Source organism: Macrotis lagotis, chromosome 6 (assembly GCF_037893015.1).
Source record: "Macrotis lagotis isolate mMagLag1 chromosome 6, bilby.v1.9.chrom.fasta, whole genome shotgun sequence".
NCBI lineage: Eukaryota > Metazoa > Chordata > Mammalia > Peramelemorphia > Peramelidae > Macrotis > Macrotis lagotis.
In genome coordinates this window covers 115,803,281-115,822,250 of record NC_133663.1, presented here as the reverse complement: position 1 = coordinate 115,822,250, position 18,970 = coordinate 115,803,281, and the positions used below count along the sequence as shown (strand labels likewise).

General features: G+C 31.4%; 1 protein-coding gene across 5 annotated transcripts in view; it reads left to right on the top strand.

The window, feature by feature from the left end:
• PCDH9 (protocadherin 9) overlaps window positions 1–18,970 on the top strand; it is a 1,046,490-nt gene that overhangs the window by 694,795 nt on the left and 332,725 nt on the right. Inside the window, exon 6 of one of the 5 annotated variants that reach the window (XM_074191793.1) lies at window positions 14,505–14,753. The exons of the other annotated variants lie outside the window; for them this stretch is intronic. Coding sequence (XP_074047894.1) covers window positions 14,505–14,515 — 11 coding nt within the window. The 3' untranslated portion in view covers window positions 14,516–14,753. Of the gene's footprint in view, window positions 1–14,504; window positions 14,754–18,970 lie in introns of those variants that run through there. 5 annotated transcript variants of the gene reach the window in all.

Sequence of the window (18,970 nt, the reverse complement as noted above, 5' to 3'; positions counted from 1 at the left end):
TAGAAGGTCAAAAATGAGCAAAAAGGATTGTTTTTAAAAAGCCATTTCAAAAAGCTATCCTTTGAACAAAGGGAAAGTCTTAGTAAAGAAGGATTAAATGTTCAGTCAACTATATTGGGGGAAGGGAGTATTTTTACTGAAAAAAAAAGGATTTCTGCCTGTGAAACCCCCTGCAGGATGAAGCTGAAGTATAGGGAGTTGCTGACAGAATTAAAGAAGGTCTTAGATAGGAGAGTATGAATAAGACAGGGAAATCAGAAAGTTGGTAGAAATGATGTAGTGTTGAGAGTTAACCCTAAAGAATTGAATTGTAAGACGTGAGTTTGGCATTACAGATAAAATGATAGTTACAATAATAGTACGGAACATACATAAAGGAGATTTGAAGTATGCATAATTTAAAAATAACTGGGATAAGTAACATGCATAGTAAGAGAAAAAATTTAATCCTTTATGAAGAATTTAGCAGACAAATCAGTAGAATAAAGTAAGATACCTAAAGCTTAATAGCACAGACCTCCTGGTTATGATCTCATATTCCTGTGTTTATGGCTCATTTAGCAGCATCATTTATTGGCTGAGTTAGTTGTGGACTCCAGAATCATATGAAAAAGATTTTAATAACTAAAGTGAAGTAGGCCATAGACAATAAAAACCTAAAACTCTCTATAAGATGCTCAGGGGCATCAGAAACATACTAGGCTATCTAAAAACAGCTCCCACATTTATAAATAAGGGCCACAAACTATATAATTAAATTCAGTCTTCATAGCCATATTATATGCTAACAAAAAGATGTTTATTTTGGCAATGATCAAAATATGAAGCAAAGTTATGACTTAATCTCTATATACGAAAGTATGTATTTGTGAATGCATATTTATCAGCATACTCCTATAAATAAACTATTTCCTGGAACTAAATTAGGAACTGAGAGATGCATTAGCATTTCTAGAACCCTAAGTTGCCTCTCTACTTATGTGGAGTAGTATAATGTTAGATAACCCATATATAAGTGCTTTGCCTTCTGGAAAATAAGGTATTAGTTATTATGATCTCAGAAAGCCAGGTTAATTTTAGATAGAAAATGATAAGCATACTGACATTAGTTAAGTACATTATTATGACCTATAAGTGTTGATACTATCTCCAGGTTATATGATAGGCATAAAAAATAAACAGCTTTTTGAATTTATTCCAATTTATCCTGGGTATGGAAACTGTGAAAATATTTCACATTTGCTGAACCATGTCTGTCACTACAAAAAGGTAAATGGTTGTTTTTCAAGTACCTAAATTAAATTTTTACCTTATGTTCCCTACCTTAACATTATTTAATCTTTTTTAAGATCTTGGCATTTTGCTATTTTGGTACAAATAAATTAACAAATTGATAACAAATTGTATTAGAACCCTAATATTGTATATCATTCACAAGAGTACATGGAAAAAGTACCTTTAGTTTCTGAGGTTATAAATTTCCACTGAATTACAAAATCAATTTCAATTTTGAAAGAGATCTCAGTAATTTCTAATCCAGTTTATAAAGCACCCAAAATGAATCCCCTTGATACCATACATGATCAGTGATCATCCAGCTTTTATGTATATATCTGTAATGACAGAGAACACACCATCTCTTGAAATAATACATTCAGCTTTGGGAAAGGTTAAGTTGATGGGAAATTGTTTTCCCCTATGTTAAGTCTCTTTGAGATTATCACTTATTAGTTTGATCATTACCTGTAGGAACAAGCAACACAAGTTTAAATCTTCTTCATATGTCATCCCTTCAAATACAGACAGAAGAGATCAGGGGCACTATAAAAACATCTCAATTTCTTCAGACATTCTTCATATATTATGACCCTATATCATTCTTGAAGTCTTCCTCATGAAATTCTTAAGGTTAATAACAGTTTTCATCAAACATGTTATCCAGGACTAATATGGTCTGATAATATTACCAGAGTTACCACTTTATACGATGAAGAGCAGATTAATTTTTTAGCTGCCATATTATAATATTGACAAATGCTGAGTTTTTAGTTCATGGAAACTAATGAACATATATGGATGTTTTGCAGTCTAGTCATGCCTCTCTCGTTTTTGTACTTGGGAGGTTGACTTTTGGAGTCCAAGTTCAAGACTATATTTATTTCTGTAAATTTTGAACTTGATTTGCTTTAGTGTTTTAAGCAAAGATAGAATTTTGAATATAGAATCAATAATTTGCAATGTTGACTTTGATTCTCAGGTTTGGGTTCTCTACAAATATAACAAATATGCCATCTATGTATTTGTCTAGGTCAAAAAATAAGAATGTTAAACAGTGACAAGTCAAGTATTTTTACATGGTACACTGTATTTAAACATCCTCCCTGTCATTGAATCACTGTATCTGTCTGTTCATTTACTTCTAAATCCTTTAATTGTAGCTTTATATCTTTACCATAAGGATAACATGAGTGATTTTCTCAAATGCTTAGATAAAATCTAGCTATATTATATATCAATAAGATTTTTCAGATGCATCAATCTTATAAGAGGAAATTAGTTTTATTTGGCTTGAACCAATCTTGATGAAACTGTGTTCTCAATCTGCTTTTCTAACTGTTCACTAACTGGAGCACTTTTTTTTAGCATTAGCCATTATCCTACCTTCTACCCCAAGTAGGTTTTATCTTTTCTTCAATCCCCATTCTTCTAGACTGAAAAAGACTCCTTCTTTGAGCAAGGAATGGGTTACCTGTCAGCATCCATGAAGAAGAGAAGAATTTATGACCAAACAAGAGATAGAGAACATTATGAAATACACAATGGATAATTTTGATCACATAGAATTTAAAAGTTTTTACATAAATGAAACCAACCCAACCAAGATTAAGAAAGCAGAAGGATGGGAGCAAATATTTCTGATCAATGTATCATTTCTAAAATATATAGAAACTTGACTCAAATTTATAAGAATACTAGTCATTTCCCCATTGATAAGTGGTTGAAGGATATGAACAGGCAATTTTCAGATTATTATTTTAAAATATCTATAGTCATTTGAAAAATATTCTGTCACTATTTATTAGAGAAATGGAAATTAAAACAACTCTGGGGTACTCCACACTTATCAGATTGGCTAATATGACAGAAAAGAAAAATGATAAATGTTGTACATGTGGAAAAATTGTAACACTAATGTATTGTTGGAGTTGTGAACTAATCTAACCATTCTGGAGAGTAATTTGAGACTGCTCAAAGGGCAGTCACATTGTGCATTCCCTTTCATCCAGCAATACCATTATTAGGTCAGTATCCCAAAGAGATCTCAAAAAAGTAGTGTTATTACTCGATGAGAGGGTATGTACAGTGTCATTTCCCTTTGAACATAGTTCCAATTGCTCTCCAGAATGATTGGATTAGAAATGCGGCTTGACATTACAGAATTAAGGGGTTCTCTCATTGGGAACAAGGCATAATTGAGCTTTTCTGAGAGGGAGAGAGGGAGGGAGGGAGGGAGGGAGAGAGAGAGAGAGAGAGAGAGAGAGAGAGAGAGAGAGAGAGAGAGAGAGAGAGAGAGAGAGAGAGAGAGAGAGAGAGAGATTTCACACTTTTCACACTTAAGGGGAAATTTTCCAAAATCTCTAGATTAGCAAGGTGGAAAAGGAAATGTGATGAAGAATGCCCATTCCTCTCATGTCTTCCCAGAGTCCTTTCCTTCATCAACTTAAAGTGGGGTTAACCTCTTCCATCTTCTCAAAGTCAGAAGCTAACTCCATACTTGAAGAAAACTTGAAATTTGAAATTTGGCCAGTCCTCAAAATGATTAAGGAAACTACTGAGAACTGAAGCTCTCTGTCTCTCAACATTATTACCTTGCCTTGCTTGTAAGATATAGGTTTTGTCTTCACCAGTAAGGAGAGAGTGTTATATCAGTGCTTTGAGACAGGAATTATACATACTTGGCTTTTGTTTTGATCTTCAGTATGATTGAGTTATTCTTAGTAGACCATGTTTTGTTTTGTTTTTGTTTTTTGTCTGTTTATCCTCTTACTTCTTTTTATTTTTATGTTCGATACATGGTTTTTAAAAATCTAAATCGGTTGATGATTTCCCAGTGCTTATATAGTAGAAAGACATCTTCTCATTTGCAATTTCATTAAGAAGTATCTATCCCAGTCATAATTATTACCATTTGGAGAATAGCTCATCTCTTTTTCGCCATATTTTTCCTATAGAACTATTGATATGAATTTTTTGAAATACATCCTCAGTCTCCTCATATTTTAAGACTATGATACTAAAAAACTTTGTTATAAACACATTTCAAATAATAGGCAATATTTTCACAGATTTACAACTTTATGAAAAGAAGAATTGTCTACTTTGTTTCTCCCCTTTTGTTTTTAACTTATAGGTTTTCCATCTTTCAAAATTTCTAAGATGGAATAATTACTTCCTCCTTCTTCATTGTTTATAATACAGCATCAGTTTCACCCTATAGTTGAGGATCAGATCCTCAATAAAATTTCCCTAGAATAGATCTTTTTCTATTAGAAGTAAAAATTTATTTTGGTAAGCCAAGAAAATGTTAGTTTCTCTGCTTTTGGAAAAAAAAAGGAGAGAGAGTTGGAAAAAGTAATATAAGTAAAGATTCTCATCACAATTGTATCATACTTTTATTGCTAAGCTCATGAATTATTTCCTATCATTTTCCTTTTTCTGACTATGTGGTAATAAACCACAATGATAATAAACTACAATGATAATATCCCCTTTATTTCTGCCTTCATTTGTCTTCATAAATTTTGACCATTCTGATTTTCTCTTCTGATTTCTGAATTGTTGTCTCCTCCTCCTCCATACCTTTCATTCCAGGTTGAGCTTTTTTTTTTTTACTTGACAATACTTGTGGGTCCATGTGGATCCACAGCATCTTTCTTTGTCAGACAAGCAGGTACTTCCGCTTTATATTGTCCAGCTTTCCTCATTGGGAAGAACCTCATATTTGCTTATGTGTCTCATAACTTCCATGCGTTAATGTTCTTTCTTCCATATTTCCCTTTGATTATATTTTTCCAGTCTTCTGACGTAGGCCAGATTTTCCCTCTGCCACTTTAGTTGTTTTAGTTTCCTTTGTTTTCATATTGAAAACTATTTTTCCTATTTCCATCTTTCCTTTTTAACTTCTTTCCCTCTTTCCTTCCTTTCTTCCTTCCCTTTCTCCTTGCCTAACTTTCTTCCTTTCTTCCTCTGCTCTTCCTTACTTTTCTCCTTTATTCATACCTTCTCTCCTCCCTCTATCCCCTTTTTCCTTTGTTTGTATTCTTTCATAAACTTAACATTGGAGAAGTGTGACTTTAATGTTCCCCTCTGCTTCACCATTTATTTTCTCTTCTAGAAAGGCAATCACCTTTGAACACAGATATAAATACAGCAGATAGAGAAATATTCCAATATCACATATTTTATACTGCTCACTAAACATATGCTTTGCTGTAAGAATTCAGTCCTTTTAACTCTTGATAGTTGCTCCATTTTTGGTTTACTTTCTCCAAAAGTCCATTTTTCTGACTGAAAATTTATATAACCCTATTGGGATTTTCTCAGCAAAGATCCTGGAGCGGTGTGTCATTCCCTCTCCAGCTCATTTTGCAGATGAGAAACTGAGATAAATACGGTTAAATGATTTGCCCAGGATCATACAACTGCTAAGTATCTGAGACTGAATTTGAATTCAGGAAGAGAAACCTGATTCCAAGCCCAGTATTCTGTTCCCTGTACCACCTAGTTGCCCTTCAGACATAACTAGATACATATTAATATATTCTGCATAGTCCTTTTATGATTATTATCAGTTGTAGCAACAAATATCTAGGAATTTTATTTTTTATCTCAGTTGCCAATAAAACACAAAACACAGAGGTAATGTGACAACCAAAAAATTAATTTACTAATGTAGAAAGCCCATTTTTACCCGTGTTTACTATCTACAGCTGCTAAATTAGCCAGGATGCTATGTAGAAATAGGCATCCTCTCCTTCTTAAAGTAGCAGGAAAATCTGAGGTCTGATTAATCATCAAAAATTGGTCTAGTATTTTCTTGTTCCTTCCAAGGTACTCTCCATAATAGGCAACAATAAATTTTAAGAAAATCTCATTAATCTTCATAGCAGGCTTTGAGTTGAACATTTAGCAAGTATAATTAGCTTTTCTTTGCAAAAGAAAAAAAGGAACCACAGATATGTTTAGCAATTTTCTGAGTCACACAAAGAATTCTTAGAATCATTGACAATAAGACCAAGAAATTCTCCATTCTAGTCCAGAGCTATATGTACTGAATGTTTTCCTCTATGTTGTGGTCCTGTCTTATGAATATAATGCTGTAACCCCAGTTATAAAGACACTTCAAATATAAAGCACTGTTTTCACAGGATTGCAACTTTTTAGAAACATGCAAATGACCCCTATGTGTGCCTTGAAAACTGCACACAAAAACAGTGAAAAATAGAATTATATATTTCTCTCTTTTTTGTTGCTTATAATTTTACAACAATTAAAGAAAAATTTTTTAAAATGAAAGTTAAATGTTCTCAAGTAAATTAGAATATACCCTGGATCTTGAAAAATAGCTTTAGTTTTTTAAAAAACAAATTCAGAAAGAACATTTACTACATAAAAGTTAGTTGACTTCTCAAGAAAAGTTAAAGACTCAAAACTTTATGGTTTCTTCAAAATATTATTTTAAATGATTAAGTTAAACTTGAAGTTAGAACATCTAGTCCTTTCATCTAAATTTAATGTCCTATGATCTTTTTTGGTTAAGCAACTCTTCCTGTATTTTTAGGACTATATAGTAATGTCAGTCATGATTGCATTATTGCATATAAAATGTGAAGACAATTGAGATTGAATTAGAGATAACTTTATTTGTAACAGTTCCATTTTTAAAATAATTGGAAAGAGGAATTGAACCTTCTATGATGTACTTCTTCAAAGTTAAAATAAATTGCATAATAACAGAATTATTTTATATTTTTTGTTATTTTTTGTCAACTGAATATAAAGGAACTCAAGAAATTTATTCATTGGAAATAATAAACTATAACATATGTTTTTAAATTGAAATTTCTTTTTAATTAATAAGTATTTTACTTTTACTTTTCCCCTTGGAAAAATAACCATGGTGCTTTTAACAAATCATAGTCAAGGAAAATATTTTTCTTCATGATAAAATAATATAGAATTAGAAAAACAATATTTTGTTTATTCTTAAAGAGCAAACCAAATTGTCTTAAAATTCTGGAATTCTTGTTTTTGAATTATCCAATATAAGTTCAAAATTCCTAACTTTGAGAAAAATATATCTTTATTTATATATTTGATGTTTAATTCACCCAGTGTTCAAATACTTCCAGAATTTGTACTTGATATTTAACACTGTTTTCAGTCATACTGGCCAAGTTAAAGACTTTGAAGAATATAGCAGATTGATGCAGCAGCTGCTGTCAGCCTGAATATGGCAATTTCATCCTATTTTTAAATTGAATAACCACTAAAAAATCAAGGGACTTACATTGAGATACTTTGAAAGTAAAGGGAAAACCTATAATTTCTCTGTTAAAAATAAATAAACCATTGAGATTTTAATTGGATATAATAAGATTTCCTAAAATATCTAGTATATGCCAGGAACTCTACCTAGGTATTAGGGATATATAGGCAAAAATAAAAACTAGTCATTGTTCTGAGGAAGTTTGCATTCAATTGAGTAATGTAAATTTTAATGCAATTTTTGTAAAAGACAGTTTTTTTTGGATTTTGGATTCTTTTCAACAAAAATTTTTCTGTAAAATTTTGTCTAGTTCTAAAGATATGGTTCTATGATCCTCTCGTAACACTGTGGGAGTTAGCCTGAGAGTTTATCAAACATCAAAGTTATTCAATCTAATCTATATAAAGAATGAATTTTTATTCAGATATGAATAGTTTTTGGCTTTGTTGTTGTGTTGTGTTGTACTTTCATTTTTTTTTTTTTGTTCTACACTTCTCACTTTATTCATGATCTTCTGAAAGGAGCTTTGAGTTTTGATATGTAAGTTAAATTTGGAGAGGTAGAAAAATCTATCATTGAGACTAATGAGTATTATTGTCTAGATTTGCTACGTAAGGAGGAAGTCATTTTTTAAGTAGGGAAAAAATGGAGGGAAGGGGTTTTGGTAAAAATTTACATCCATCTATTAAATCCTCTTTTTTATGAACCTCTGTGTTACCAGGTTTATTTTTACCTCTTTCTCTCTCTCTCTCTCTCTCTCTGAATATGGATATATATTCATGTATTTGAACATATCATCCAAGATGAGAAACGCTAGGGAAATGAAGAAAATATTTACTCTAGGGATGTATTAAAATTGTTTTTAAATTCTTTCTGTGTCATGCCACAAAAAGGAATCATTGCATGGTGAGTAGTGAACTAGAGATTATCAGGTTAAACTTTAATATTGGCACTTCAGGATGGTGTTTTTCAGGAAGAAACTCAGTTATACAAATATGAGATATTTGTTTATCATTTTTCAGGAACAGCTTATAAAAAATAGCCTCAGGTAAAAGCAGTATTTTTACTATAAAAAAAATCAAAAGCAACTTCCAAATTTGCCTAAATCTCAGGAAATAGCAAAAGATAGTCATATAACCATTGTTTCTCACTTTCTTTTGTTTTCCTTCTTAGATAATATTTTTCCATCCTGAATAATTGTTCTCCACTGGACACATATGTATGAATGCATTAACATCCCTTTTAACAATCTCTCCACATGTTACAATTTTTGCCTATTTCATTTTGCCAAATCCTTTACTAGGGTCCATGAACAAGTGAATTAAGAAGGACAAAAGATCTTAAAAGGGGCAGCTACATAGCATAGCATAGCAGATAGTATCACAACCCTGGAGTCAAGAGATTGTGAGTTCAAATCCAGACTCATACAGTTAAGAAATGTATGATCTTGGGCAATCCATTTAACCCCATTGTCTTAAATACAATTTAAAGAAAGATCTTAAAAACCCCCCATCATAATAGAGAATTCTTCATACAATGTAAAAAAGGATGTTAATGTAGAGAAAGGAACATGTGATACATTTGTGTTAAACATTTTTCAAAAGCCATCCTAATAATAAATTGATGAAGGGCAGCTAATGGATAGAGCACCTGGAGTTAGTAGGGTCTGGGTCCAAATTCTGCCTCAGATACTTGACATTTACTATGTGACCTTGGGTAAGTCACTTAAGCCTGATTGCCTCACATCCATCTTGATCATCCTGAATTACCTAACCACCAGAGAAGAAAGTGAGACTAGTGACTTTGCACAGCACCCCTTCACTAAAATCTATGGCATCACCTCCCTGATGTCTTGATATTCTCTGAGAATGAAGGACAAACATCATCAGGTACAGAAGCTAATTAAAGAAATGTCATTTAAGCAGAAGAGGAACAATTTTTTATATTTGCCATTATTTTCTATTGATTTCTTTGTTCTATATCTGTTGCTAGGTTTGTTAAACTATTACTGCTGACAAACATTTCACAATATCAATTCTATGACTTCTTATTATGTATAGAAAGATAGATTTTAGGATTTTGAGGCTCCATGAACTATCCTGTACTTAAGGGAGTATAAATAAATTGAAGTGGGGCAGCTTAGTGGTACAGTAGATAGAGCACCAGTCTTAGAGTCAGGAGGACCTAAGTTCAAATCTGCCCTCAGTTACTGATCTGTGTGACCTTGGGCAAGTCACTTAACCCCATTGCCTTACAAAAACAAAAAATAAAATAAATGAATTGAAGATCATAGCTAGAGAATTTGTATAAGCATATGCACATTTGTACATTGCTAAATTTATAATTGAGTAGCTAGATGGCACAGTGGATAGTCAGGAGAACTGTTTCTCATCTGTCAAATGAGTTGGAGAGGGAAATGGGAACCCTCTCTAGAATCTTTTCCAAGAAAATCCCAAATGGGGTCAAAGAGAATCAAAGACTGAAACAATTCAATAACTACAAATAATGAAAAAAACATATAAATAAAAATAGAAAAGAAAATAATGTGGTTTTTAATAGAATTAGATTTTAACAGCCCTAAAAGATATAATTCCACTTAGAATTATATATTCATAGATGGCTAGAACTGGAGGGTATCTTAGAGATTATCTAAAAGTCCTGAAGTTTCATTTTCTAGGAGGGAAAACTGAAATTAAGAGAACTTTGAGTGACCTGAATCAAGATCATCTGATTAGTTAATGGTCAGACTATGACTGAAACCAAGGTTCCCTTTTATCTTGTATTAGCCACTGTACAAAAGAAAAAGTTAACTAGTTTTACTTAGAGTTGGAAATGAGGACCAGAATAAAATATCCAGTCATATCCGGTCCTATCCAGATCCAAAATCAATGCAATATTTCTTCCTCCTTCCCAAATTCCCAGAAAATGGCCTCCCTATAAGGTAGGTAGACCGTTTCTTTATTTTAATTTATTTTGTTGGTAAAAATCAGGCATAAAATATATGTGTAGAAAGGAATATATTTTGTCTCAACATGCATAAAAATGGATTTAAATAAGTAAAGATTCTGGTTTTCTGAAAGAAGGCTAGATTAAAAGCAAGCGTGATGCTCTGTGACAAGGCCAGAAGGTAGGACAAGTGGGCTAGTCACACAAGGCTCATGTAACACATGTTAGGAAAAAAACCTTAAAAAATAAGTTAACAGCATAATTCTAAGAGCAAAAGAAGACTTAGAGTTTGATTGGGAACACTAGGATAGTTTCTTCTTTGAGCATCAGTTCTTATATCTGTTTCCAAAAATGTAACCCATGTGTTTGGTTTTTTTTTGGTTTATCATAGGATCTGGTTATTTAAGTCATACACAAAAAAGCTGAGGCAATCTGGAGCCCTCAGATTGTTGATGGTATGGCATTTATATATTTAAATCCTAAATATTAATTCTAAAAAATTATAAATTTTAAATTATTTTTAAAAAATATTGCCATTATGAATAGTAATATATTCATGATTTTTATTAAATATGATTTAACTTCTTGATGATTCAGGTGGTCATTATGACCATAAGTTGAATGCTCCTGTGATGTCTTCAGGTTGTGTTTAATACTAAATATGCTAAATACTCAGATATTTGCATTCTCATTTTTGTTTCTTTTTATTATTATTATTCCTATTTCTCCCTATGAAATATCATTTCTTATTGTTGGCATTGTGATTCCAAATAGCACTAGATTTCTCTTTTAACATGCTCTCTTGAGAGTGGGTCTTGGGATCATAAATATAGTATTACAAGGGAATACAGAAGCTATCTACTCCAGTCTTTTCATTTTACTCCTGAAAAAAAAATGAGATCCAGCAAAGTGAACCCTTTGGGGTTCCAAAGGAAAGAAACCCAAGCAGGATGCTAGTCTCCGCATGAAGAGGACATAGCTTCAAGTTCTGCCTCAAACATATACCAGATATGTAAACCTGGCCATCTCAGTGACATAGACATCTCCCTAGGACTATAAGATACAGAGTTGTTACTAATCTATATTGGTGGAGGGAGTTTCCTTAACATAGGCAGATTCAGACTCTAGTAATCATCTGTTTTTTTTTTAAATAAGCTATGAACTTTGCAAACAACAATATTAGGACAATTTCATCATCTTTCAGCATGGAAAGATAAAAAGAGACAAGTACTACTTTTAAAAACTAGAACACATATCAGAGTACTGAGAAATAGCAAATGAATAGAAAAGTCAGAAATGCCGAATACATTCTTTATGGACTATAATATAATAAGAACTGTAAGCAATTTAGGCAACGTAAGCCAATGACATATCTAAATAAAAATAATTAAATACTAAATATAATTTTAATCAAATAAATAAAAGAAATAATAATTATGTGAATAGTAATGATAAGAAGACATCAAAATGTCTGGACATTTTATTTGGACCTATACATTCTTTTTTTTCCAATTACATGCAAAGATAGTTTTCAATGTTATTTTGATTAAGTTTTTGAGTTTCACATTTGTCTCCCTCCCTCCCTCTTCTCCTGTCAGGAAGCAATCTAATTTGGGTAATACATGTATAACTATGCTAAACATACATATACATATTAATACTATTATCATTAATCAAAAAGGGGAAAACCATAATACATAAAACAAATTTAAAAAATTGAAAATAGTAAATTTTAGTTTCCATTCAGCCTCCATGATTCCTTCTCTGAATATAGATGTTATTTTCTATAACAAGCCCTTTAGAACCAAGAGAACAATGTCAACATCAACAACCACATTATGAGATGAATGACCTTGACGGAAGCAGCTACTCTCTGCAGTATAGAGAGCTAGGATACCTGCATTTGACTGATTATGGACTATATTATCCCCAACCAGAGAAAGAAAAGCAAAACAAAACACACAGATTAAAAAAAAAATACATTCCGAATCTGATGAACACGTGATAAAAATTATTTCCTTGTGTAGCTCTTTCTCTTAATCCTAATTCCTCATGCCAAAATTGTAATTTGTAAACATGATTAACAAAATAAAAAAAAAAGTCCTTTAGAATTACCTTTCATTATTGTAGAGCTGAGATTAGCAGGTCTATCATAGATGATCATCAGACAATGTTGCTGTTACTGTGAATAATGTCCTTTGGTTTTGCTCACTTCACTCAGCATCAGTTAATGCAAGTTTTTCCATGCTTTTCTGAAGTCCTGTTCCTCATAAATTCTTTTTTTCTTTTTGGTTTTGTTTTGTTTTTCAAAGCAAAGCAAAGGGGTTAAGTGACTTGCCCAATGTCATACATCTAAGTAGGTATTAAATGTCTCAAGTCAGAATTGAACTAAGATCCTCCTGACTCCAGGACTGATGCTATATCATTGCCCCTGTCAAGATTTCTTACTGAGCTATAGTGCTCCATCACATTCATATATCACAATTTCCCAATTGATGGATATTCCCTTAATTACCTATTCTTTGCCAATATGAAAAGAGCTACTAAAGATATTTTTGTACATGTGGATTTTTAACCCTTTCTGAGATGCCTTTGATATATAGAACTAATAGTTATACCACTGGATCAAAGTTTTATTGCCCTTTTTGAGTAATTTCAAATTACTCTCCAGAAAGGTTGAATCAGTTTGCAACTCTATCAACAATGCATTAGTGTCCCAATTTTCCCACATCCCCTGCAACATTGGTCATTTTCCTTTTTTATCATATTGTTCATTCTAATAGGTGTGAGATTCTATCTCAGAGTTGTTTTAAATTGCATTTCTTTATTCATGGACCTAAAAATTCTTATGGGGAAAAAATATATCTCTAAAAACCTTCATTTACAAAAAAGGTTTTTACTTCTTTCACAATTTTTCCTTTATAATAAGCAATCATTTTCTAGAAAGAATAAGACAAGAATAGAATGAGAACATAGGTATTATATAAGCAAAAGACATCATTAAAATTTATTTCATAAATGAGCTTGTTAGAATTTTGCAGATAGTCAAAATAAATAATCTCTGAGTGAGGACTCTTGGTGAATAAAGTAGATGAGCTTAGTTTAACTCATAATCTTGAAGAAGCTTCTACTGATCCTCTGAAGAGTTACTTGATATTTAAAAAAAAGAGATGTTATGTTTACTTAACTATATTCTTGCCTTTACCCTTTAATAGCATGCATATTCTTTAATGACATAGATGGCTTTGTTTTTATCTTTGTAGTTTTAGCTTAGCATACTGCCTAGGACTTAGCAAATACTGGTTGAATTAATGAATGCATTACGTTTCATCTTTTTATTCCCAATATTTAATATAATTCCTTGAACTTTTTACAGATATACAATTTTAAATAAATTAATAAAATATCTATTTTGACTATTTTGATACCTTGGTTTCTTCCTTTTTTTCCTTCCTTTTAAAAAAAATTTTGAGAGCGGGAGCATTTTTTATGGCTTGTAACATTATTCAAAATTCTATAAGATTTCCAGGTAACCAACATCAAAACTGATGGGGTATACCTACCTTTATGTTTTATTTAAAATAGCTGATTTCTTTTAAAATTAGAAAACAAAAAAATCATAATTCACTTAAATTTCAATATTAGACTTGAAACCTAGCTCCTTACAAAAGAATAGTTTGACCAGTCTTCTTTAATCATAGTCTCTCTGAAATTATTGAAGTATAGTAGCAATTGGAATAAGTATTGCGTCAAGTGGTGTAATCTTCAAACAAATTTAACTCCAAAGTTTCAAACACTGTCCTACTATCAAACCTAGTTGTAACCGCATCTGAGTAGCATCACTTTTGTCAAGAACTGCCATTCTAGTTAAATTTAATCCTCTTTGTATATACTTCTGTAATCATTATTCCCCTTCAAGTTATATTAGCTCTAGCTTCTAGATTAATTTTTAATCTAAATTTTTTTCCTGCTTAACAACTTTAATGTGCATATATGCTTCTCTCTCTAGGTGACCTGTAAAATCTGTGTGATAAGAATGAGGATCTGAGCTTTGACATTTCTGCATATGAACTAGCCAGAATACTAAACTGTTGTGACAGATATCCAGTTAGAAGGGAAATGGTACACTAAAGACACTGATGGAAAACACAAATGACCCACCATAACAAAACTAATGTATACATGTAGGTTACTCTGCTAAATTAAACAGAAGATGAAATGGTACTGCTTCAAAAACTATTGGTTTTATTTTTTGTAGTTTGGGACTAATTATATCTAAAATATAACATATATACATATAATAATAATACATTTAGAAAATGTGTATAATAAATTTATTGTATTTGAAAAGAATTTAACCACTATATGACCATGATTACAAAAAAACAACACAAGTGGTAAGTACCCTGTTTAATCATATAGACTCTTTAAAGAATAATTTAAACATTATCAAGTGAATTTGTTAAATGTTGTTATTCAGTGCAGATGAATTTAGTCTCATTGAAAAGATAATATTTTAGAGAATTTGTTATATCTACTAGTAATTAAGATAGGAGTTAATTTGTTAATTAAAGTTGGGCATCAGTTAATCTCTGAGCTTTTAAATATATACATATATTTATATATACATGCATATATTATACACACATATATACATTATTCCACATTTGCATTGTTTTTACTATAATTGCTCTTATTTATAGATAGGCTAATTTGAGTCAAGTTTCTCTGGTTGTCTAAAGATATATGCCAATCCCAAAAGTTAACTATATATAGGTTATACAGCTATATAGTTTATATTGTGTATAGTGGCACAATTGCAAGTCAGGTCAGAAAAGAAAATAGAAGGATCAGTATTTTAAATAGTCTTTATATATCATTAATTTGTGTAAGATGGACCATTAATGGTGATATTAAAATATCTTTTGCTATAAAAGTTTGGAAATATTTCACTTTAAATAGCCTTTAAATTTTTGACCTTTGATTGAGAGCAATATTGTTATAATGAATTTTGAGAAAAACTTAGAATTTGGACAACCCAGTCTGTCAGATAAGTCTGTTTGACTCTGGGCAAATCACTTAACCTTTTGTTATCTGAGGCCATTCTCAAGACCAGAAGTTGTAATGTAGACACAGATATTCATATATAGGGAGAATTTTCTCACTGGCAGCTTCCTATGGCAATGAAATAAGAGGGTGAGTTCAAAACAACAGCAACAAAAACAAAAACTTTGATTTAAAACATATAGAAACATAGGTTCTTTTCAAAATCTATAATTTTACAGAAAATAAATTTACAGATTTGATTTCATAAAAAAAAGTTAAGTGACTACTAATACTAGTTTGATAAACAGGATAAAAAATGAAATGTTGTCTTCCTAAAGCCTGTGGGAGGTGGGTGGTTACAATAGCCACTACCACAAGCATAGCTATAGGGAAAGCTAATATTCAGCTAATTAAAAGTCACTTTGGTTATCTCTAGGATATGCTGTACTAATCAAAGTAATTTCATTTCTGCCATGAAAGGTGAAATATTACATGACCAATTATAAGATCTTGTTTTCTCAAGTCCCTGATGAGTTTCTTATGAGGAATCTGTGTTACTTCTAGAAAGCATATCTTTTGCTCCCAAATCCCATTGTAAATTTATGAATAGCACTGACCTCCCCCCCAACCCCAAGCAGTTTTATCTCCATTAACATGTCATGTGCTAAACAAATGTGAATCAGCAAGACTTTTTTGCATGTTTAGATTAATTAAATCATTAAGCCAGTAGTTGCTCTGCTGCAAACATCCATTTGGTCCTCTTGAATTTATTATCTAATATCTGTGGGCACTGATTAGCAGTTTTGCTCATTATTGAACTGAACTTGTTGCATAAATCAAGGCCCTAAAACATTACTTAGTAAAGTTGTTCCCTGAGCCATTTTTAACCTTTCTGGCTCAACTACTTCCATTTAGTTTTTAAAAAAGATAAATATGTACACTTCCATATTTCTCAGGCTGAATCTTGACAGTAAATCTTAACAGTAAATGAACAATTTTCTTTCTTCCAGTTTTGTCATGTTTATCTACTTTTGTTCTATGTAAAGCAGGCATTTTGCTTAGTTTTTCACTTAATTCTAAATACTTCACACACTGAGGAAAAATCTTCAAGGATTACCTTTTATTCTCCCTCATTCATAGGTTATACTACAACATATGAATAAGTCAGGAGGTCATTTTTTAAAGTACTTTTTTTCCTCCTAAGTTCTTGTTCTCTCTCTCTCTCTCTCTCTCTCTCTCTCTCCTCTTTCTCCTCATCTCTTCCTTTCCCTCTCCTTCTCCCCCTCTTTTTCTTCCCCCCCTTTCTTCTTCTCTCTCTTTTCCCTCCTCTTCTTCCTTTTTCCTTCCTCTTCTTGTCTCTCATTTATCATCAATCTATGCTCTATCTCATTTGGAGAGAGAAAGAAATTATCAGATTGAGTCAGAGCAGAACTTTACCATTTCATCATCTCAGTATATGTAGGTATATGACTCAACAAGAAAATTAATCATTATTAAGATTTCATAAATAAAAGCTAGCAAACTATAAATATATAAAAATATATATTATGTTCAAAAATGAACTAGTAACTTGTTTTCTCTAAATTACATATAATTTAAGAGCTTAAAGCAAATAAAATTATTTTTAAAAAGCTATATTTTATTCAATTAAGTAATAAATGGTAGGGGAAACCCCATTTTTGAATATGTAAAATTTCATGTATTGAACTAAATGAAAGCATCTTTTCCTTCTAGGCACATGTACTTCGATATAAAATGACTACCTATGAGATTTGTAATTATAGCTTTTAAAAAAGATTTAGACTAGGCAGATGTTATACAAGTATTTAGAGCTAATGAATTAACAAAGAGCATAACAATATAGACCCCAGCTTCTGATTCTTATTCTGGCTCAAAATATATTTGCTTAGACTTGGGAGAAGTCACTTTTGAACCCCAAGCACGGTTTGAAAATTATACATCACTAAATTTAAAAATTGTAATCTCTGTCTCTTTCACTTTACACTAGACTTTGAGTATATATGATTTAATATCACAAAATAAATACCAAGGAGCTAGGGAAAGTGGAATCTTCTAGCATCAAAAAATGTACATTAAAATGCTTCTTGCTGTGCTTCAGTGGGTTTTAGGTTTGGGGTGACTACTCATCTAAATCTAGACTGAGCCCTATTTCGACATAATCTATACATGCCACAAAATAGAACAAACCTTTATCATCTCATAACATAACTATTTTCATGCATGGCAAAGATATTTTTAAAGGCATCTTTCTTGCATATTTTCAAAGACTTGAATAAAGTGATGTAACATTTTTGAATCTAGGAAGTAGAATGTATTCACTTTTTGAGATGAGAAAAATGCTATGTATACTATAAACAGATATTATTAACAAATTAGATAATATTCTGTTAAGCCAACCTATAGAAACTTGACACAGACAGGAAATTAAATGTATTTTAAAATCAGTCACATCCTAGAGTCTGCCATATTTCCATGACAGCTTTATTTTTTTTTTATTTTCATATATTTACCTCTTTGAAATTATTTATAGTGTGAACTAGGTATGGACTTATGCAGCATTTGGAAAGCTAATATTTATGACTTTTTGATTTGATAATAATAGTGGTCAGAATCTACTTGTATTATGTCAGTAATAAAAAATTAAAAATCCATCTCTTCCTGATGTGTATAATTTGCATGCTCCATTTCTAACCTGAATAACTATCAAAGATACTCCTATCACTTATGAATGTTGATTATTTCATCTTGACCCTTTTATACCTTTGTAACATTGAGTCTAACATTATATATTCTAACATATTATTAATACTCAGATTTTCTCCCATAGCTTCAAAGTATTCCTTAAAATAGGTGATTTTGAGATGATATTTATCAGTAGTACATTTCAACCCATCATGAATTCTGTTGTTCTGTTCAAGAGACCATCATGATAAATTTCCCTTTATCATTTCTTTGAGTTTGAAGATGATACTGATGTTGGTGTGAAGATGATACTGATGTTGGTGTCACTATTCCTGTGTCACTATTCCTGTGAATATACAAAAGGAAAAGAAAAATCATGATACAGTAAGAAGAAATGACTAGGAGTCAGGAGTGCAGTGTTGGAATTACACCTTAGTTCTTTCCTAGAGATATGGGCAGAGGCAAGAATGCCAGTCTTCTGTTTTGTAACTATGGATTCTGTATGTAGAATCCAAGGTTATTCATGTCTACTGCTTTCAAAGAGACTATTGGTTAAATTATTGTGAAGTTTTAGTTTTTCTATTAAAAATCACATGTTTTTAACAGACTGCCTTCTGTGGGGATGGGGGTGGGGGAGAGAAATAAGAATAGGAGGAAAATTGTAAAGCTCAAACTAAATAAAATACTTCTTTAAAAAAAATCACGTCTATTCTGTCTTCCTCTATT